The sequence below is a fragment of the Gymnoscopelus microlampas genome (genome assembly GCF_963454915.1).
Source record: "Gymnoscopelus microlampas genome assembly, chromosome: 14".
NCBI classification, from domain to species: Eukaryota; Metazoa; Chordata; class Actinopteri; order Myctophiformes; family Myctophidae; genus Gymnoscopelus; species Gymnoscopelus microlampas.
The window spans coordinates 23,396,913-23,419,826 of record NC_139951.1 but is presented as its reverse complement, the minus strand read 5'-3'; the positions used below and the strand labels follow the sequence as shown (position 1 = coordinate 23,419,826).

General features: G+C 44.4%; 1 protein-coding gene across 2 annotated transcripts in view; it reads left to right on the top strand.

The window, feature by feature from the left end:
* The window catches only part of katnip (katanin interacting protein), a 28,310-nt gene extending 9,305 nt beyond the window's left edge, over positions 1-19,005 (top strand). For both annotated transcript variants that reach the window (XM_084078982.1, XM_084078983.1), the window contains exons 12-28: positions 636-732; positions 1,045-1,254; positions 1,895-2,032; positions 3,203-4,088; positions 5,827-6,594; positions 6,883-7,091; positions 7,681-7,759; positions 8,246-8,423; positions 9,249-9,414; positions 10,338-10,504; positions 11,160-11,224; positions 12,048-12,158; positions 12,799-12,938; positions 13,436-13,537; positions 13,826-13,986; positions 15,949-16,034; positions 16,242-19,005. In XM_084078982.1, the coding sequence (XP_083935108.1) occupies positions 636-732; positions 1,045-1,254; positions 1,895-2,032; positions 3,203-4,088; positions 5,827-6,594; positions 6,883-7,091; positions 7,681-7,759; positions 8,246-8,423; positions 9,249-9,414; positions 10,338-10,504; positions 11,160-11,224; positions 12,048-12,158; positions 12,799-12,938; positions 13,436-13,537; positions 13,826-13,986; positions 15,949-16,034; positions 16,242-16,300 (3,622 nt within the window). In that variant the 3' untranslated portion in view covers positions 16,301-19,005. The remainder of the gene's footprint in view (positions 1-635; positions 733-1,044; positions 1,255-1,894; positions 2,033-3,202; positions 4,089-5,826; positions 6,595-6,882; positions 7,092-7,680; positions 7,760-8,245; positions 8,424-9,248; positions 9,415-10,337; positions 10,505-11,159; positions 11,225-12,047; positions 12,159-12,798; positions 12,939-13,435; positions 13,538-13,825; positions 13,987-15,948; positions 16,035-16,241) is intronic.
* Positions 19,006-22,914: the final 3,909 nt, after the last annotated feature.

Below are 22,914 nucleotides of genomic sequence, written 5' to 3'. Positions count from 1 at the left end.
GCAGTGAAATTCTTACCACTTACTGCAGCATCTATATATCTATATACAGTATATCTATATGTATCTCTAAATCTATATCAAAATCTATTTAATCTAACTATACATGTATGTATACACACACACACACACACACACACACACACACACACACACACACACACACACACACACACACCGTATACATGTAGTTAGTGCTGTATCCACGTCAGAGGGTACTACAGTATGTACAGTATGTTATTGTTGTCAGAGTACTTGGTGCAGTTCCCGTCATCAACAGGCCACGCTCGTCATTCGCATAATTTCTCTTTGCATTAACTTTGCGTTTAATTGTGACGCACGTGAGTTCTGGAGAACCGCTAATCCAACCGACTTCACACTCGACACTGCACTCCCTTAGGCTTAGGGCATCAGCAATACACAAATATGTCAAATATGAAGGTGAATGGTTGGACAGTTCTTGAGATATTTTAAGGATAAAACATACTCACATACACACACACTCAATCACAGAGATTTGTGTAATTTATAGATGGATCAATGGTGCAGGCAATCTTATAGTTGCATTGCTCAGGTGCTCGAGCCAGCTGTCCCTATGCCAAGACTGATAGATGAAAATCATGTGTTCCTCTATTCAGGCAACAGCAAAAACTACTGAAGGCCCTGGAAAAGTTAGAGAATGGGCCCTGCTACGACATCCCTCAGACTGTCAAGACGGACAGTAGTAAACCACCGGTGAGTCATGAGCCCGCTAGTGTCATCACTCCAGAGGTGGTGACTAAATCTTGATGCTAGTGCGGGGGGCACTGTATGACACACAGAGCCATTACGAAGCTATGAGATGTCTGATATACACTTATACAGGAGGTGCCTCAAGCCTGATTTATAGTCCGGCGTACAAGGTTGTCGTGTGCCAGAAATAACGATCCACAAGCCCACAACGCGTCCCAGTGCGACTCATTGGGAGCTTATGGATCACACAACGGCGTCATCCGATGTAGCACAATTTAGGCATTAATGGTGCGTTTTGTATCGTCATGGCTGCAGCAAAGGCGACTGTCAGCAGAGGTGGCGCCCACTTTGTACATCACCATGGAGATCCTGTCCAACTGGGGGAACGCCCTGCAGGTGGGGCTGACGGAGATGCAGTTTTTCTGCCCCCGGAACAGGAAGCTGTACGTGTCGCCCCACGACCTGGACATCAGGAACGCTGACTACCCTGGGAATCTGGGGGCACTGGTCAATGGCAAGGCCAAGGTAAGCCTCCTCCTCAGCCTGTTTAGATAGTCATTGCTTTTTTTTCCACTTCTAATTTGACATTTTATGTGAATGTGTATGATATCACCACAGAAGGTGTAATTAAAATACATCTATATGTTTCCATTAATAGTGTAATTTAAGCAAGCTTGTTTGATTCATTGAAGAATGACACCATGGTGGTGGTTATTTAGTTATTTTAATGTTTCATATTTGTATCTGTTAAATATAGCTCACGTGACCAGGTTTCAAAAACTATGTATTTGTATTTAAGTTCTTAAAGTTAATATAAGCACGTATTACTAAATGCTTTTGAAATTAAATACACATTTTACACTGAATGATAATAGTTATTATCCCTTTATTATTGTGACTATTTTGGGCTATTTGAGTGATGGGCTATTTGAGTATACTGCTGCTGACTGAGAGTGCAGGTACGCAATGTGGCCCCCTAGAGTGAATTGCCCAGGAATTGAACCGGGAACTCGTAGGCATCAGAGCCTATGTGGTATGCGCCTTGACCACTCGGCTATCAGCGGCCCCAGCACATTCTCTGTTTTAATTATCATTATTCATTTTCTGGCTGACGTGCTCCTGTTTTTATTCTAAATGGATCTTTTCTATACTCTTGGATCGGCAGACCACCAAGGAGCGCCACATGTGGACTTGCCCGTTCCACCCCCCCATCCAGCTGTACTTCATCATCAGGAACACAGAGCGGGCCCCAGACTTTGGAATATCCCGCATCAAGATCTGGAACTACAACAGAAGCCTTAACGTTAGTAGGCTTCATCTTTCTTATCTTATCTTATCTATAAATGTACAGAATCTCTGCTTATCTGTACATCTGTCAGTCTGTCCCCCCATATTTTGAGAACCGTTGACCGATCGACTTGAACTTGGCGTGTGCATCGCTGAGGGAGTGATGTACCGAGTGGGAAATATCTCTGTTTCTGTTTGTCTGTCTGTCTGTGTCCCTTTAATGCCCATGTATATAGATCCCTCATACCATCATATGATATGACATCATAGTACTGGCATCATAGACTGGCCTCCAAGTGCTATGGTAATGTGTACTGCTCAAAGACAACGGGACACTGGGTGCAATGGGTATTGTATAACTGAAGGGGTGTGGGTTCCCAACGGGCACTGTTCCCAACGGGCATTGTTCCCAACGGGCACTGTCCCCAACGGGCACTGTTCCCAATGGGCATTGTTCCCAATGGGCATGGTCGTGGAGCGGGAGTCTAATGATTAGCGAGGTACGCCACTGTGGCCAGTGCTGAGATTGGGTATTCGAGCGGTATTAGAATGTGATGTCCTAACTCTTCTAATGTAGAAGAAAGAAGTCCCCGCGCGGGCGCCCGCCCAAAAGGGGATGGGGCGAGGAGTCCCACCCACTACAAATCCGCCGTGCACTACCATATATAGCGGTGTTGGCATGGCCTGTACGTCAGAGGTGTGGTTCTCTATAAGCAGTGGCTGGCTGAGCCGTTGGTCAGATGCTTTAAATGTGGAACACCAAGAGATTAGCCTCAGAGGATTAGTGTTGGGGACATACCCAGACTGCTGCTACAGTCCTCACTGCTGCTTACAGGAGGCATACAATCACCCCACAGAGAAGAATACTCTATTTCCTGCTATCTTTGATGCCACATTGGTCCTACACTTTGTATTGTGTGCACTGGATTATCGGTAGGTGGGGAGCTTGGTGTGAAAAGGTTGCACAGTTACGGTGTGATTCACTGGCTAGGGGATCGAGGAGATTTGTGTTGGCTTTAGCCATCTCTCCATAGCAGCCGTCACGTTGTGTCTGTGAGAAGGCTACTTAACTGCTATCATGAGAGTTTGTTCTGTGTTTATGGGATATGGGATAGAAGAATGGGTGGTATTCCTTGCATAATATCTCTGGTAACTGTTTCTGGTAAATGTCGTACTTCTTTTTCAGGAGCTTGATGTTGGCGCACGACACGTGAAGCTTTACCTCAACAGTACGTTGGTGTTTGAAGGCGAGCTGGAGAAGGGTTGCGGCAACCAAGTCTTTGATTACAGCACCGCTATTGACCTACAAGCACTCCAAGCGCTCGAATCCTTCTCTCCCAGCCCTGTGGCCTCGGGCCACAGTCTGCGGGGCGCCAGCCCCCAGTGCCACGATGATAGCAGAGACCTGGAGGACGTGGGCAGCACCCAGAGAGACCCCTGTCCAAATGCCTGGCCCTCGGAGGCGCTAGTCCAGGCCAGGATCGACATGCAGGACAAAACACACACACCGCTCCCGCCCATCGCCCCGTCCCTGGCGCCCTGCGCCCCGGCCCTGCGTTCTTCGATCGCAATGCAGAGGAACTCCTTCGACCTGCCTGTCCCCGAAGAACCCCTCCCCATCAGACAGCAGCTGGAGCAGCTAGCGCCCCAGGAGCAGACGGTTACCACCCAGCCCTCCTCCTCCCGGGGGGGAGCACCGCAGTGGCTGCAGCCCCTGAGTAGGGGGGCTCCCGAGGGCTGCGAGGCCGGCAGGGAGAGGGAGCGCCCGTTGTGGCTGGTGCCTCAGCAGTCGGTGGAGCCCCAAACTCCCGTGGCGTCCCCCGCCTCTTCTTCAATGCTCCCAGAACTCTCCTGTAACCCGGGGCGCGTGTGCAGAGGGATGGAAAGGACGCCGAACGGAGGTCCGTGGCAAGCGGACTCCCTCGACCTGGCCTGTGACCTGCTGGAGGAGCTCGGGGAGCAGAGGGCAGACAGGCCCATCAGCGGCCGCAGGGGCTCGGTCCGGAGCGCTGCTGGCACCAGCAGACAGGCAGAGGAGCAGCAATGTGGAGCTACTGCGCCCTCAAGCACGGGTGGGTTTTGCTGTTATGTTCCACGTATGAGCCTTGTCTTATTGAACATTTGAACATTGAACTGAGGCCGATTCTACAAATGCCTTCTAAATCCGTAGTTCTCAAACTTTTTCGTACATAGGACCCCCAAATTGACATGCATTTGGCCGTGGACCCCCATATGAAAATGTTTTGTGCCAGAGACCCTCAAAAGAGAAGATTTGTGTTAAAAAAATCTAAAGACTTTAAAGGTTTTTCAAAAATTTTCAAAAATAGAAGTTATATTTCAAGCTTACAGCAAGTCACTTTTTTGCCACACTGCAAACTTGTACATTTGCTATTTTTGATTAGCCAACGCTAAAATCTAAAATGACCCGGTTTTAATGGGTTAATTAATATTGGTCACTTGCGGTAGATTTCATCCAGCGTTTTCAAATATTTGATGTCTCATCAGACATCAATGTATGTAATGTATATATATATATATATAGTGAGAAGAGAGAACTGGCCAAAATCATGATCAGAGACGCAATCAACCTTTTTCACACCCACCACTACTTGCAAGAGCCTCTGTTGGCTTTTTTCTGTGTGTGTTTGTATTATTTTCTTCACTCCGTTAGATCTGTCACTCTGTTAGATCTTAATTAGATTGGATGTGATGTAGACATCTCAAGGGCAGTCAGTGTGTGTCTATGGGGTAGTGCAGGACATTCAGGATGATGACAGAAAACTGAAGACGGAGAGAGAGAGAAAGGGGAGACATGTGTGAGACATGATGAGAATCAACTCTAGACTCCTCAAGAAGCACGTGGCTGGTGCACTAACTGGATGCACCATTAAGCACCCTGTGAATCAATTCTGTCTTTCCACTGACCTTTGGCTGAGTTTTGTGGTTGTTGATATTGTCTCTTAGGAAGATGGGTTTTTTTTTGGAATCTGAGATGTAGGAGAAGTTTTAATTAAAACAAGGGGAGGAAATTTGGCCTCTGTATAGATCTTGTTCTCTAAGGTACATTATAATAGACGAGGCAGTCAGAGATACCAATCTGTCGTCTTACATAATCTTCCCTGGTGTCACTGTCTGCACACAGATCGGCTACCAGACTCCTGGCCCTGTTGAGGCACACACGCATGCACACACACGCACGCATACTGTATACATGCATGCATGCACATACACACACACACACACACACACACACATGTGAGCGCGGGCACACAAACATTGTGTTGAGACCATCTGTTGCCGGTGAGCACTCCTAGACAGTTTGACCTGTCACAGATGGAGCCTGGTATCATTCCAGCAGCTGTTAGCACCAATCAATGGGTACATGTACAATGGGTTGGATCTGAACAGAATCTAACCCAGTGTCTCACAAATAATATCACATTTGTACTTCAACTTAAATTTTATTGTCACATCATAGATCCTTTTTCTTGAAAACTGCAAATTATGGGAGCTTGCACTACACAAAGCATGTGCGTGCATGTACCCTTTTCTGACTAATCACACTTGTGTTTTGTTTGTGCCTGATTGTGCTGTAGTGTTTGTCTGTGTTGAGAAAAAAAAGAAGAAGCTTGATATGTTTATCCAGCAGTGAAAGACATACCTTAAAATCTTATAATATGGGACAAAAACAAACATTCACCTTTTGGTGTTTGGTGTTGTAAATGCCTAGTGGTAGTATAGTATTACTAACATTGAATTTGATACATTTTCTGACAATGAATTGACATTTGGTCCCTATGTGTCTTCCAGAGGAAGCGGTGTCCTTAGTGACGTGCAACAGGAGGCAGAGAACCCCGCGGGCCCAGCTCCACAGCCAGCAGGAGAACACCCTCATGGAGTCCTGGGACTCGCTCATCAAGTTCAACCAGTGCCAGCGCGGACGCATCTCCAACATGGGCTTCGAGGGAGACATTTTCGATGAGTTCCTCCAGCGTCAGTGTCGCAGTCCGCCTGCAGTTCCGCTCAACGCGTCTGTGACGCCCCAGAGCCCTCTCTCCTCCCTGGCCCCACAGGGCAGCCTGTGCGAGGACCCTGAGGACGATCCGTCCGCCGAACGCGAGGAGGAGTTTGAGATCCCGGTGCTGCCACAGGGCCAGCGGCTCATCATCAACGTCCTGTCCACCTGGGGCGACCGCCATTACGTGGGGCTAAACGGCCTGGAGGTTTTCAGCTCCACCGGAGAGCCACTGCGGCCTGCTCACATAACCGCCGACCCCCCGGACATCAATGTCCTCCCGGCTTATGGAAAGGACCCCCGGGTGGTCACCAACCTGATTGACGGGGTCAATCGAACCCAGGACGACATGCACCTTTGGCTGGCCCCCTTCACGCCGGGCCGAAGCCACGTCGTGTTCCTGGACTTCGGGACACCGTGCCAGGTGGCCATGATCCGTGTATGGAACTATAACAAGTCGCGCATCCACTCTTTCCGAGGGGTGAAGGAGGTAGAGATGCTGCTGGATGGGAGGTGCATCTTCAGGGGTGAAATCGCCAAGGCCTCTGGGACCTTGTCTGGAGGTACTGTACATGGAGCAGACTGGCCTTTAGAAATGTTTTTCCTGACATGGAACAGAATTGCCTTTTCTATTCAGTTTTGGTTTCTCAGAACAGAATATGTGTTCCATTTCTTGGAACCCAAAAGGCTGTTTAGTGTTATTTCTTGGAACAGAACAGGGTTTCTTGTTTATTTCTTTTCATGTTGTTTCTTTTACAACCCAGCTTTTTACGTTTAGTTGTAATTCAATCTGCTTTGGAGAAAACTCTAAAAATAACTCTAAAATACCCCCCCCCCCCCCCCCCCCCCAGGACTGGACCAGTTTGGCGACACTATTCTCTTCACCACTGATGATGAGATCCTGGAGGCCATGTCTCGCTACGATGAAACCTTCCAGAGCGAGGGTGAGGGCTCAGAGAGCCTAGTGTATGAGGAGGAGCTGCAAAGACCCCGTACTGCCGACGGCGAGGGCGAAGAACGACCCTTCACACAGGCCGGCTTCCGAGAAGGGGACCTCGCCGTGAGTTAGAAAGCTGTTTTCTATTCGTTCTGTTCGATCAGGGCAATGTGTTGTGTACGAAGACAAGAGGAGAATCAGGGCGAAAGACTCTAATTTGGGAAATTAATTATACATATCCAACACATTCTGGTTTGGAGCACTTACAGATATTGGTTGTGGGGTTTTCACTTTTTAGTCATTAGCCCATTAAAACCAGGAACGCATCTGTGTCATTTTAGATTTCTTTGGCTATTCGAAAATAGCAGATCAACAAGCTCATAGCACGGCACCGAGTGCCGTGCTATGAGTTTGTATGAGCTTGATCTGCTGTTTTTGAAAAACATTTGTTTTTCAAACAAATGTTTGAAAAACAAATGTTGCACTGGATATCTGCTATTTTTTTAAAGAAATCTTAAAATGACACAGATGCGATCCCGGTCTTAATGGGTTATGTCATTAAATGGTCATATGAAGCATGTAAGCCTATATACGTACTGAGTGTACATTTCTCCCGTCATTCAGCTAACTTTTGACAGCTGGATGAATGGGCCATGAATGAGTCATGGCAGGATGTAGTGAAACGGAGTCACATGTCTACCTGTCATTTCAGCTGAAACTCGATCTCAACTCCACTGTGAGCGACTGTGCGGAGAGCATTGAGCAGATACCTGGGATGTACACTGGAAAGTGTGAGTCTGCTCCTCTTCACGTGTATGATGAATGCAGTACAGCAGTGTTTCTCAAACATTTTCATGTCAAGGACCCCCAAATGTATATTTATTTGGCCACGGAACTCCATATATTGTGCCAGGGACCTCCGGAAGCAAAGATTTGAGAAAAATGTTTCCTTTAAAAATATATATATTCAAAGAATTGCACAAAACGATTTTTCACGATTTTTGATGCTCAGTGAGCGGTATTAACTAATTTAGCTGGGGACCCCCTGGTACCCCCCCCCCCCCCCCACAAGGACCCCACTTTAAGAACCAATGCAGTACAGTGACCTAGATCAATATTTTAGTTTAATATAACAAACATTTTGCAAATGCTGATATCTAATACAGTATGCCTCGAGTTCTTGTATGTACCAATATTAACAACAACCGAATGATGTGTCTCAATGTGACAGTTGTGTCTGCTGTCTCCCCCCCACTAACTCCCCACCCCACTTACAGGCCTTAGGATAGAACTGGTGATGACGTGGGGAGACTCTCATTACCTGGGTCTGACAGGCCTGGAGGTGGTGGGGAAGGAGGGAGAGAGTCTTCCTCTGGACCTCAGTATGGTTGCCGCCTCGCCCAGTGACCTCAACGACCTGCCCGGGTACGGCCAGGACCTACGCACGCTGGACAAGTAAGCCCTGACTGTTCTCTCACCATTTTTTGGGGTGCATATTGTTGCTGTCGGCAGAAACTTCTCATGTCTCCATGCCCTACATGATCATACAGCGGTACACAAAAACAAAAAACATTTGCGCCTTGTTTTGAGCTTGTAGATCTGCTGTTTTTGGTTTCCACCCGACAGCGACGATATGCACTTGGTATTTACATTTTAGGTGTTTAACTGATGCTCATACAACAATTTGCGAAAGCAAAATGAACTCAAAGTGTCCTTACATGGCATTGTCCATTCACAGCTTCATCCGTTTATCGTACATGAACACAAAGACCTTAGATTTTGAATTTGCTTACATTTCTCCCATAAATTACCAAATGTATCTGAATAATTCAGTCAATGTTTGCTTAGCCTCATTGCATGGAATTGCATTTGTAAATCAATCTTTTCTCTTGGGACTATTTTGGACTAGACTTTTTAAATCAATCTGAGCTTTAAAGCGCAATAATAACAACCGTGGCAAAACAAATAACTGCGCAGTTGAATTTAGCTTGTTGGATTAATTATCTCAAGCAAGTGTCTGCAAATTGATTTTCATACTGTATTAAAATGAATGGAATCCAATCCAAATTACGGCATGCTTTTGTAAAATGGTCAGCAGTAATATCAAGTGGATTGAGTCATAATCAATGTGCTTAACCCTCCAGACCAGGGGTTTAGTCCCTTAGAATAAGCCTCACATTTCTAGATGACCAGCATCACAAGCCACCAGTAACATAGAGGGTACTAGATGGTTATATATGGATCGCTGAGGCATCTCAGACTGTGTTTTCCATCCTCCAGGCTGATAGACGGCCACAACATCACCACAGAAGACCAGCACATGTGGCTGATCCCCTTCTCCTATGGAGAGCCCCATACCCTGACGGTCACCTTCGACAAGGCACAGACCATCGCTGGGCTGCGCATCTGGAATTACAACAAGTCCCCAGAGGACTCCTACAGAGGGGTGAGACGCTCGCTTTGGTCAAAGCTCGGACAGTAATTTGTGGTACAGGAAGGAAATTCAAATGTTCAATATTGCCAATTTGTTCATTTTTGACTTGGATCTCTGTGCAGTTGCATCTCTGTACCAATATATTTGTAATAAACAGCTCACTTGATATATGATGTTTGCAGTTCCTTCTGAATCACAACATGAAGCCCCCTGTTTTCACCTGATTAGATTTAAGAGAGGGAACTCTAATGTGTTCTTGATTGATTACGTTGCAACGTATTTAGGGTCTATTGGAGCAGGGTAATAGTATTATCGGACTGATTTGGTTAAAAGCTGTGGATATACACTGGACAAGATTTCATGTTTTCAATTATTCATTTTAATATTCCAGTCACTTAAACTGAACATTTCACGACAACATACACTTTGTATAAACATTGCATTCTGGTAAATGACCTAGATTTTGGCCTCTATGTTCAAAGTTAAAATGTTGAAGGGTTAACCATAACCTCTCCTTTATAGGCCTGTCACAATTGTGACATAATTGCCTAATCGCAATTATTTGAGATAATCGCAATTATTTTGCATAATCGTCATAATCCTTTCCATGTTGAAAAATGTTCATACGTTTTCAAACATTAAAGAAAATAGTGGAAACAGCAGATCTACAAGCTCACAACGCTTCGCGATGCGACGCGTTGTGAGCTTGTAGATCGGCTATTTCCACTATTAATGTTTTTTGAAAGTTATTAAATATGTCAGTCATTTCTTTGTATATTTAGGTTATTTGTCATATATGCACCTGTGCAAAAAGAAATGTAATTTTTATTCATATGTTCCAGTGTTCAACGACAAAAACACAATCGCAATTATTTGTGTGACAATGAATCGTCATGTAAAATGTCATAATCGTGACTTTCACCCCCATGTCTCAGACAAAGGTGATCCACGTTTCCATGGACGACGCTCCCATCTCCCCAGCGGAAGGCTTCCTCATCAGGAAGGGACCAGGAAACTGTCACTTTGACTTTGCCCAGGAGATTCTCTTCATAGATTTCCTCCAGACCCCCACCGCTGAGAGCACGGAAGACTTCTCACACAAGTAGGGGGAGACTGATTCATTTTGGTTTCACTTCCGCTGCTCGGCTGTTTTGAGAGATTGTCAGGAACACTTTTATACAAAGTAATGGGCGTATCAAATCACACTTTATATAACATTTTGTACATTATAATACAATTCAATGCACTTAACGTAAGTGAAAGTGCACATCTTTTACCCATTTAGACCTGAGGACGATTCTAAAAATGCCTTCTAAATCCTAACCTAAAATCTTTTTTATATTTTAATATAAAAAAAGAAAATTATATAAAAAAAACGATTTTTTAAAAATGATGTTGCTATAGCAACAACTCAAATGACAGAGCGACAGAGGCGTTCCCCGCTTGAAAGGTATAACAACATATACAGTAGGTGTAACAGGTCTAAATGGGTTTAATACTAGGTAATGAAAAAGAAAAAAAAAGAAAACAAGAAGAATTAACCACACAGACAGAACCGACATATTGGGGAATGGAGAGTAAATACAATGGGGAGAATAAAAAGAGAAATGTACATATACAGAAAGAGTACGCTGCAGAACATACAGTACAACCAATCGAGTACTGTACACATTAGACAACAGACTAAGTACTGGGAGATTTTAGAGGAACTGACGATGATCATAGTTGATTCTTTCTCTCTTGTCTGAAACGAGCAGAGGAGGCTGTAAAAAGCACGAGCAGGCCAGTATGGACTATGAAGCCCCCATCATGCCGTGTGGATGTATCCTTTCCTTAACGAAGGTGGCTGCAATACGTAACACTGACCTAATGCATGATTCATAGAGAAGGTTTTAACCATCTGCTTTCAGTTTGGACAGCTTTGGTTGAGTCCTTATGTAGTAGCCTGCAATCTCCAGACTGATCACGTGGGATCACTAACACGTGTTAGTGATCCCACGTGATCAGTCTGGCAATGGCTACTGGCTGTGGCTACTTATCGTTGCTGTCGGGCAGAAACCTCTTATCTCCATATTTTAACTTTTTTTTTTTTTTTTCGTAAATTAATGCCCTACTTGATCACACAAAAGCATCAAAAGTTGCAGATCCACAAGCTCGAAGCGTGGCGCGAAGGGACGCGTTTTGAGCTTGTAGATTTGCTACTTTTGCTATTTTTTCATTTAAATCCTGAAAAGTTACAGTTTTGGACATATGAGGTTTCCACCCGACAGAGACGTTATGTATGTGTGTCCGTAACATAATAGTCCTATTATAAATCAGCGGGAGTATGTATTTTTCATGAAGCGTAACGAGCTCAGTGTAGTGAGCATGCTTTTGTCAAATAGCTGATATACCATAGGGTTAAATTTCGATATTAAAGGGATTGTAGGCAAGTTCAGAGATAAAGAAAAGAAAAAAACTATTGTCAAACACCGCACCTCCACTCCACAAAAAATGCAAAATATATATATATAAATATTCTTAAAATTTAGGCTTAATGTTGCCTACAATCCCTTTAACACATTTTTCTGGACCCCACTTTGAGAACCACTGGGTTTTACGCAATGTCTTCCATGTCAGCTTTTCCTTGACCCATGCCCTGCCAGTTATCTTCCAGCTGCAGCTGCTGACTACCTGGGGAGATCCATACTACATCGGCCTCAACGGCCTCGAGTTCTACGACCAGCACCACCAGAAGATCACTCTCAGTGACAACAGTATCCTCTGTGACAAACCACTTAAACCCATTCAAACTGGCGAACGCATTTGTGTCATTTTAAGATTTCTTTGGCTTTTAAAAAATAGCAGATATACAAGCTCATAGCGAGTGCTAGCTAGCTATGAGCTTGTAGATCTGCTATTTTTGAAAAATCTTGAAAATGTGTGCAAATCTTTGAATATATATATATATATATATATATATTATTTATTTTTTTAAACACCCATCTCAAAATATGTTGTTCCAGGGACCCCCAGAAGCACAGATCAGAGTTATTTTTTTTGATTTGCACACATTTTCCACGATAAAAAAAAATCTACACTAAATCACAATGTGTCGCATAGCAACGCGTAATAAGCTTGTAGATCAGCTATTTTCAGTATTTGTTTGTTGTACAACAAAGCATAAGGCTTGAGTGGTTAATTATCACTCCCAAAATAGTTAATTATGAATTATCTAGATACGTTGACAAATGAAATTCAGGTACATAAAAGACATATTCATGATTAACAAATCTTTTTACACTTGCAAAGAAGTCTGATCAAATTTCAAATGGTGAAATCGCTAATCTGTTGCAGGTGCTGAGCGAACTTTCATTTTTATTTAATACTTCCATTCCTTAACATGAACCTCCTCAGATATCGCTGCGTTCCCAGACAGTGTGAACGTGCTGGACAGTGTGAATGGCGACGTGAGGACTCCAGACAAACTGGTAGATGGAGTCAACAGCACCCTCGACGGAAGGCACATGTGGCTGGCCCCAGTGCTGCCTGGACTGGTGAGGAACGTGTGTGTGTGTGTGTGTGTGTGTGTGTGTGTGTGTGTGTGTGTGTGTGTGTGTGTGTGTGTGTGTGTGTGTGTGTGTGTGTGTGTGTGTGTGTGTGTGTGTGTGTGTGTGTGTGTGTGTGTGTGTGTGTGTGTGTGTGTGTGTGTGTGTGTGTGTGTGTGTGTGCAGTATACTGCCAATTTTCCTGGTCGTCACAAGATAAATGGTTGTTTTAAAAGGTTAAATAATGATTAGGGAGAGTTAAGGCCATTGCACACAGGATGCGATTATTGCGATTATTAGGTTGGCTCAGACAGGGTGCGTTTTTTCCGTGCGAATAATCGCATCCTGTGTGCAATGGCCTTAAGGATTACGATTTAGGAAAAGATTCAGGTTGGGTTTACGGTTAGCAGGTAGATCAGTAATTTTTTGCCAAATGTTTGCCTCCTCAGAATAGGGATGTTGGGTTCATGACATGTGGTTAAGTGTACTGGTTGTGTGTCACACAGGTGAACCGTGTGTATGTCATATTTGACCAGCCAGTGACCGTGTCCATGATCAAGCTGTGGAACTACTCCAAGACGCCACAGAGAGGAGTCAAGGAGTTTGGGGTAAGCTTCTGTCCCACCAGCTTTCTGTTTTCTATTTAACTAGTCATTTTACTTGCAATAATTGCAGCATGGATTAAAGTTAATCTGGGGAAAACCTTCGCTGAAAATAGCAGATGGACAAGCTCACAACGCATCACGCTGTGACGCGTTGTGAGTTTGTCGATCGGCTATTTTCAGTGAAAATATTTAATGCAGAGGAAAAACGGAAAAGACACTAGTATAGAGCCCTGAGGGACTCCGGTGAACCATATTGGGTTTTTAGTGGTAAGTGTGCATTTGGGTTGCCAGCTGCTGGTGGACGACCTCCTGGTGTACAACGGCATCCTGGACAGCGTGGGCCACGTGGCGCGAGGCATCCTGCCCAGTGGTGACCCGGTGGTGCCGTACCACACCATCCTCTTCACAGACAATGCCTACATCGCCCACCGGGAGAGGAACACCGTCATCAGGTACCCTGGGCATTTTGTTAGTAGTGAACTTGCTTGTTTTACCTAGTTACAAGGATTTGATTGGCTGCCTGATTTTTTTATACTACGTCGTCGCTGTCGGGTGGAAACATTGTATGTCCAAAACATTTCAGGAAATGGGAAGAAGAGAAATAATCTTGTGTTCCAGTGGATTCAATGTACTTATTGTTTAGTCACAAGCTCTAGTTAATACTTTTAATTGGTTAAATATTTATAAAAACCCATCTTAAACAATTTCCTAATTTTGGCATGTCATTTGCAGGCGAAACTTTTCCCACAAAAAAATAATTCAAGCAAGTTCACTTGTCTTATTTCTACTCAATGTGAGCTATTTGCTATATTTCCGTGACACTGTCATAGGTCAAAGTATAAAATAGGGCATTAATTTATGAAGAAAAAATATGGAGATACAAGGTTTAATATACATAATATATTACATGTAGCTGATTGGTTACCTTCTTCATTACCTTCTGCACGTTGTGCTTGACATTGCGTTTTCTAAATGGTCCCAGTGAGATGACGTCTTGAATGTGAACTATTCAAGGCTGACCAATAGCTCTTTTCCACTACTAAAGGTAACCCAGAACATTCCATTAGAGTTGTTCCAATACCAGTATCGGAATAGCTGCCGATACTGCTTAAAATGCTGGTATCGGCGAGTATGCCAGTCTATGCCATTCCGATACCATGTAATTTATCACATGATATTTCATTTACAGTAATATTTTGAATGCCTCAGTTGATGTTGCACGACTGTTTCTTGTTGTACTATTTACATTATTATTTCACTAACTTATTGCTGCACTTTAACAATTATCAATGGAATTTGTATTTATTCCTAGAACAGTGGTTCTCAAGCTTATTTTAATTTCAATGACCCCCATAAGTCTGAGAGTTACAGACCTGTTAACCCTAGGGTCCATTTGGAACCCCCTCACAGGAACACTGAGGGTCCCAGGACCCCACTTTGAGAACCACTATCCTAGATTGTTTTTAAATTACACACTGGAATCAGATTGGTACTCTGAAGACTCATAAAAAGGCAAAAATTGCCGAACTTTTGAAAGTATAAGTTCTGAGTTGTCAGGGTTAGTACCACCTCCTGAGCAGGGCCCAAATTTGGTTCTGAGAACCTTATCTGAAACACAGCGTATATGGAAACAAACCCAGAACCTGTGAAATATGTTTCACGGCAAGGCATGGTTGGCACAGTTCCTGTAATTGAAAAGAGTCATAATTGTTGGGTGGAAACCTCATTATGTCCAAAACTGTTACTTTTCAGGATTCAAATTCAGAAATAGCAAAAGTGGCAGATCTACAAGCTCAAACCGCGTTGCTTCGTGCTGCGTTTTGATGCGTGTGACGCTGTAGTATGATCAAGTAGGGCATTAATTTACGAAAAAACACAAAAAGTTAGAATATGGAGACAGGAGGTTTCTGCCCGACAGCAACGATTTGTTCCTTGTCCTATTCGCTTTAATGAGTTGTTGAACTGCAGCTGTTCTCTTCTCCACTCCAGCCCCCGTGGCAGCAGACACCAGCAACAGTGAGTAACACAGTGTCCTGAAAAGCCCTGTGTCAGCACCCCCATGTGGTCGGTCCCTGTAATTGAAGATTTCTCCAGTGTCCTCGACCGAACCCCAATTCATCCCACTCCCTTGCCTCCCACAGCTTGGCTTGCGATGCCTCAGTACCCACCCCCGAAAACCTCCTGACACCCCTCATCGCTCCCCTCCTTCTCCCTTCCTGTTTTTTTTTTTTCTCCTCTCTAGCCCCGTTTTTGGTCTCAAGGCCTGGACCTGCTGGCTTCAAGCTTTGCTGTTAATCAGCCCTACATTTTGTCTGCTCCCCTATTCCGGCATCATACCGCAGGCGTGGCCAGAGCACAGATGTACTCAAGTGAAACCCGGCGTTGTGTCTTCCCTCCCTTTGTTTGTGTTGCAGTAATTATGTGGAGGACCAAGACGTGAAGCTGACCAACGACAATCAGATAGTCCATCAAAATAAGAAGAAGCAGACTGCTGATCCAGGTGGGGCCTGTCAGTGTGTTCTGAATGTATGCTCACATGACATCGCAATACAACTGCACAATTTATGAACCGGCACGTATGCATTTAGTCTAATTCGGTGATTCTCAACCTGTTTATTCTCAAGGACCTCTAGTTTGATTTGCATTAGGCTACGGAATATGGTCAATAGCTTCAATATGTCAATATGTTTGTTCTCCCTCAACGCAGCCCTTCGGCCGAAAACCTGCATGACTGACGCCAGGAAGCAGGGAAAGCGGAGGTACTGACACACAGACATGGAATCAAGCCACATTCATTAAGAAAAGGAATACAACTGTAAGGGGAGGAACTATGACTGACTACTTCAGTCTTGTGGGTAACTCCTGAGCCTCCCTTACAAAACCGATCCCAAAGCGCTCTGTTTGCCATCCTTATGGTGACATGCGTTTGGCTGCCTATGATGTCCCCTCCGAAGAGGACAGGCTGTACAGAACACGGCGGGTTTGTACGCGCCCACAGGATTCTACTTTATGGTTGGATGACTATGTTTGGATCCCTTACCATGTAGACACTCCAACAGATATACAGACGGGTGAGAAATGAAGGGAAAAAAACAACATAACGTGTCTTAGTAAGGTGTTGGGCCAACACAAGCCCCCAGAATAGCTTCAGTACGCCTTGGCATTGATTGTACGAGTCTCTGAAACTACTGGAGGGATGGAAAACCATTCTAACAAAATATGTTCCCTCATTAGCTGTTTTGATTATGGTGGTGGAGAGCGCTGTCTTAATGGATCAGTCCTAAATATCTCATGGATGTTCAATTGGATCGAGATCTGGTGATCTGGGATAACAGATCCTCACTGTAGTGGTCAAGCATTCAGGCCTTTACCATTCACTTGGTGTACGCCACATATGCACTCACCACCACTTGTGGAGAATATGGTGACTATATTAACATTCTTAATCTGTGTAAACCACTGCCTATTATTTTGGCACCACTGAATTCTCAAATGTGCGTTTGTATTTGTAATGAGGGAGTTATCACTGCAACTTTAGTATAACATCCCTCTTTATGTAGTTTTCGATGGACTGATCACATCCTGCATTGACATTCTCAGTCACTTGAGGAAGAGTTGCTCTTCTGTTTGTCCTTGCATATCATACTAATGCACGAGTATCACGGACACTGAATGTGTTCTTTCAACCACAACTTATGATCCGATTTACTAATGTTTTTTTCCATAGATCCAAATGCAGATGTCTCATCACTTCAGTCACTGTTCCTATTGAAAGACTAGCCAGTTGAGCAGTCTTTGTGACTGAAACTCCTGCCATTCGTGCCCCAATGATAAAGCCTCTCTCATAATCACATAATCACATGTTTATACCTGCCATAGAGCATGATAGGAATCGATATGAATTGCTTAATTTACCATGCAGTACGCCTGTATGGAAGCAGATGCAGTCATTATGTTTCTCCACTCAGTTATTCAGGTTTTTCCTTTTAATTTGTCACCCATGTATCCTGTTCCTGTGTAGTTATCCCCTGTTGCCCCTCCCACTGTGTCAGGGTAAACCTATGGAGGCTGCAGTCGGCCAGCCCTATTATTGTGCCTATAGTCCTAACCACTATTATCTGTGGCTGCTACCTGTGACTTTTGTGCTGTGTACTTTAATGCTGCTTGTGGTGCACAGATTGACAAAGATAAGCTCTGGGGCACGAGTAGACCTGCATAACAAGACACAGTAATTTTTACACTTAAAAGTGAGTTTTAACCACACTAAAACCTTCTGGAGGCTTGATTTATGAGAGCCCTCAGACCTAATGGCAGTGTCAACTGACTAACACACCTGCAATGTGCACCAACCAATCTTATCGCTATGCAGTTTGATGTTACTTTATATATATTCTATTGTCTAATATATTACAAAGACTACTGGTTTTACATGGAGCAATTGGTGGTAAAAGGGGCTTTCACCTTTGAGGATTTATATTTGATGGCCAAAGTGGTCCAATGATTGCTCTATAAAATACAGATTTTAGCTAGCTACATTTTTTGCTAGGCTAAAATGAAGACTACAGCCATACTAGTTACAGTGGCTATTTAAAGACTCTACTTCCTTTCAGATAAATATTTGACACTCCTAAGTAATGCCATTTATGTTAATCAATTAATGTTTTGTCCTCCCCCTCTAAGTATAACTTTTTTTCTGCTCAGCACCAGGTAGAAAGACTTGTTTATTATCCAAGTGACCTTTATAGAAGTTGCTATAGGAAATGTGTTTGAAGAGAGTTGTTTCTTGAATCTGTAAAATATTTTTCCAACAGTGTTTTTTGAAACGCAGTGGAAAAACAATATTTGCCAGTTATCTTTGGATGTTGAGTAGCTCACGGAAAACTTTGAATATGCAAATACTGTTAACATACCTCAAAGAGGGGAAAGGTTATATTTAATGTGGGATGAAATCTGCTTCTACCCTCATGATAATAATATGTAATTGGTGTTGTACAAAATTATGCTATATAATATAATATACTATATTACTTTGTTGCATGGAACAGTCACCTTGTTGGCTGATATTACCAATTGTTAGACATTTTTGTCTTTCTGAGGAAAAAAAGAAACCCTGCTGCTTCATTGAGCCACACTATAGCCTATTTCATACTCTATGCCCTTGTATACAATGGGAGGAATCACATTATATGAAATGCAGTATGTTTTTAATTTCAATGTGTGTCCGAGGGTGACAATGGCCATCACTCTGTCTAATCTCAGTCCTGCTCCGAGCAGTGGTGGCTATTATTGTATGAGTGACGTTCTGTGTTGAAAATCTTTGATTATTTTTCTAATCTTGTTCATATTATATGTGTATAATTAGCTGTAGGTATATTTGAATAAATAAACAAGGGAAAGGATGATGTCAAGATGTCAGTCGAGTTTCTGGAGAGAAGTCGAACTCCTACAGCAGTGATTCTCAACCTGTAGGCCATGCCTGTGAGTATACTGAAAGTGGGCCCCCAAATAATTGGCAAAACACTCAGTTGTTCCTTATCCTATTGCAGGGGTCTTCGACGTTTTTCAGCCCAAGGACCCTTTAGCCGATGAAGAAATGAAGCAGGGACCCCCACTACTGTTTAAAATTGTGTTGCAGATTATACTTTTTCATAGATTTCATATTTGTTGGATTCATGATGTTTTTGTGTATTTTCAGACATTTAACCACTTAAACCGTCAATATTTAGTAAACTTGACTCTGTACTTGGTCTGCTCTTCTTTCCCTCAACACTAAACCTCTTTGCCGATCTACAAGCTCACAATGCCTCCCACTGAGGCCTTGTGAGCTTGTAGATCTGCTATTTTTGGTTAAAGTTCTCCTCAGAATAAGGATGCTAGGGTTCAAGTGGTTAATGTAAAAAAAAAAAAAAAGGTTTTTGGCGGCCCCCCTGTAGTAACTCTGCGGCCCCCCTGTTGAAGACCCCTGTACCTATTGGCTTTAACGAGCTGTTGAACTGCAGCTGTGCTCTTCTCCACTCCAGCCCCTGGCAGCAGACACCAGCAACAGTGAGTAACACACGGTGTCCTCAAAAGCCCTGTGTCAGCACCCCCATGTGGTTGATCCTTGTAATTGAAGATTTCTCCAGTGTCCTCGAACGAACCCCAATTTATCCCCCAAATAATTGGCATTGGCAAACCGCTAAGATTTTAATGATAATATAACATTAATGTTAAAAGAATGAATACATATATTAAGTGGTCAGATGGGTGGGCTCAGGGCTGCGAACAATTTTGAGATTTCCTGGTGGGCCCTCATCCAGAAAAGGTTAAGATTATAAGAACCACACTGACCTACAGTCTACTTGTCTTGATGTATATTGTAGTTTACATGGCCTGGCATTTTGTTTTTGCCGGTTTTAGAAAGACCAGCATAATTGGAAAGTTGATCTTGTCCAGCTCATTTTGCACCACTGTGAGCTCCATATCGGAGTGTTTGTGACCCCAGCCATCTGCCGTCCACCCAAATGTGTGTGTGACGCCCACCTCTCCATATATGGGCATGTTTCGTTTGACGCATTCTGTGGCGCCAGAATAGTCTCCATATTTATATATATACATATACATATATAACCAGTAAGACTCCCTAATCGGGAGATAAGCGACCGTAGGTCACATGTATACAGAAGAGGGCTGTAACGGCGATTGGTTCCTAGTTGTGTGGGCAATGGATAGTTTTGTTTGGTGGTCTAAATGTGGGGTTAGCTGTGAGCTGCGGGAAGGTTTCAGCAGTCGTATGGCAGACCAAAAGCAAAGGTGTGCAGGCAAGAGCTGTTGGTGTGTGTGTGTGTGGTGTGGGAGAGAGAGTGTGTTTATAGGGGAAAGGAGGGATTGTTTGTGGGGGGCAAGCCCCCGAGTTACGGCATTTAATGTGAGCTGCAGTGGCAGGGGGTCCTCCACTGGGGGCGCCACCACTTTTGCATCCGTTCTGGAGCACCAGGAGTGGGTGGTCCCCGGGAATGCCCCGTGAGCAGCCCCGTTGGGGTGGTCATTTGGTAATTTGTCCACATGTGCTCATTTTTTACACTTGGGGGTCCCCGAGGCAGCTGGGGGTCCCTGGAGCTCCGGGGGTCCTTGGAGGGTGTAGTTTGGCAGGTAAGGAGTGTGTGTGCAAAATGTGGCATGGATCGGGGCAATGGGTGCGGAGATATGAGCAGGGCAAAAGTGTGACGTGTGTGACGGAGTGACGGAGTGACGGACGGACACCTGGAGCAGCTTTCTGTAGTAAGTGCGACCTACGGTCGCAATAATTGTGACAGGCCTAGTGATGTCACGACGTGATGTTGCAGTGTTAATGAGTCCACGTTGCTAGCTTCCTTCCACACATTCGTGTGTTGACTGTCTTACTAAATAAAGTACATCAATCAATCAATCGGAGTGTTTCAAGTCCAAACTTTGAGGAGGAGGCTGACCAAGGACAGCAGAAGTCTGCAGAGAATGAGCCATAAGTTGTGTCAATCGTTGTTGAATTCAAGTAACAGTCTGCGAAACGTTCCCTAGTGTTTGACTGCCATTATCCTGAAGATGAGGTTGGACATGGTGATGGTGAAGAAGTGGGTGACATCTTTACCATTCGTGAGGTCAGTTTCCAGCCTGAGGGAGATGCTGACTGGAAGGAGAACAGCTACACACTCAACACAGACTCTCTGGACTGGGCCCTGTACGACCACCTAATGGACTTCTTAGCTCTCCGAGGGGTTGACAAAGCGTTTGCGGAATAATAATAATACATACAATTTATATAGTGCTTTTCTAAATACTCAAAGTCGCTTTACAGAACAGAATAAAAACAACTTTATTAGAATCGACTAGTTAAAAAGGATTAAAACTATAAAAAGAAAGTACAAAACAAAAAGGAGGGGCAAGGGTTGGGGTTTTATGTAGGGAATGCGATTCTGAAAAGGTGGGTTTTGAGTGTGGTTTTAAACATGGTGAGGGTGGGGGCAGCTCTGATGTGAGCTGGGAGTGAGTTCCACAGTTTGGGGGCAGCCGCAGAGAAGGCCCTGTCACCCCAGGTTTGTTTATTTGTCCAGGGGGTGTCCAGGATGTTGTCATCACCCGACCTGAGGGAGCGGGAGGGGGCATGGCGTTTGATGAGTACAGAGACGTAGTGGGGGGCCTGGTTGTTGAGGGCTTTGTAGGTGGTGATGAGTATCTTGAAGTCAATTCGATGTTTGATTGGGAGCCAGTGAAGGTCACGGAGGACAGGAGTGATATGGTCTCTGGTTCGGGTCCTAGTGAGCAGGCGGGCGGTGGAATTTTGTACATACTGAAGTCTATTGAGGACCTTGGTGGTGATGCCATAGAGTAGACTGTTGCAGTAGTCGAGGCGGGATGTAATAAATGGGTGTATGAGTGTTTCAGCAGCAGTGTGTGAAAGGCTGGGACGGAGGCGGGCAATGTTGCGGAGGTGGAAGAAGGCAGTTTTGGTGATGTGGTTAACATGGGACTGGAAGGAGAGAGTGGGGTCCAGGATGACACCCAGGTTACGGACTTTGTTGGAGGGGGTGACGATGGAGCCGTCAATATTGAGGGCGAAGTCCTGAGTGGAGCGGGTGATGGAGTCGGGGCCAATGATGATGATTTCTGATTTATTGCAGTTGAGTTTTAAGAAGTTTGTTTGCATCCAGTTTTTTATGTCGGTCAGGCAGGAGGTGAGGGTGGAGTGGGTGGTGGGAGTGATGGCTGTGCAGGGGAGGTAGAGTTGTGTGTCATCAGCGGAGCCCGTGACGGAGGCCGTGTTTGCGGAGTATCTGTCCAAGGGGGAGCATATAGAGGATGAAGAGGAGGGGGCCAAGTACTGAGCCTTGGGAGTTGTGTGTGATTGGCAGTTGTTGATGGATATGAAATGGTGTCTGTCAGTGAGGTATGATTTGAACGAGGAGAGGGCCGTGTCTGTAATTCCAATGGTGGTTTTGAGGCGTGAGATGAGTATGGAGTGATGTATGGTATCGAAAGCAGCACTGAGGTCGAGGAGAATGAGGATGTTGAGTGAGCCGGAGTCGGAGGATAGCAGAAGGTCATTTGTTACTCTGATGAGGGCAGTCCATATGGACTCAGGTGATCCAGCCTGTGAACCCTCTTCACTGTGAACCTAGTGCTGTATGCTCAGATGCGAGGCCTGACTTAGATACAGTTATAACCATTACAGTGGTGGGAAAAAGTACTGAAATGTTTTACTTACGTAAAAGTATCAATACGGCAATGTAGAAATATTTTGTTACAAGTAAAAGTCCGGAATTCCCCCCCCCCCCATCCTCCCCAGCAAACCGATCCCTGGTCAATAGTGGCCAGCTACAGTAGTAATAACCACATGGTGAAAATAAGAAGACAGACACTTGTTA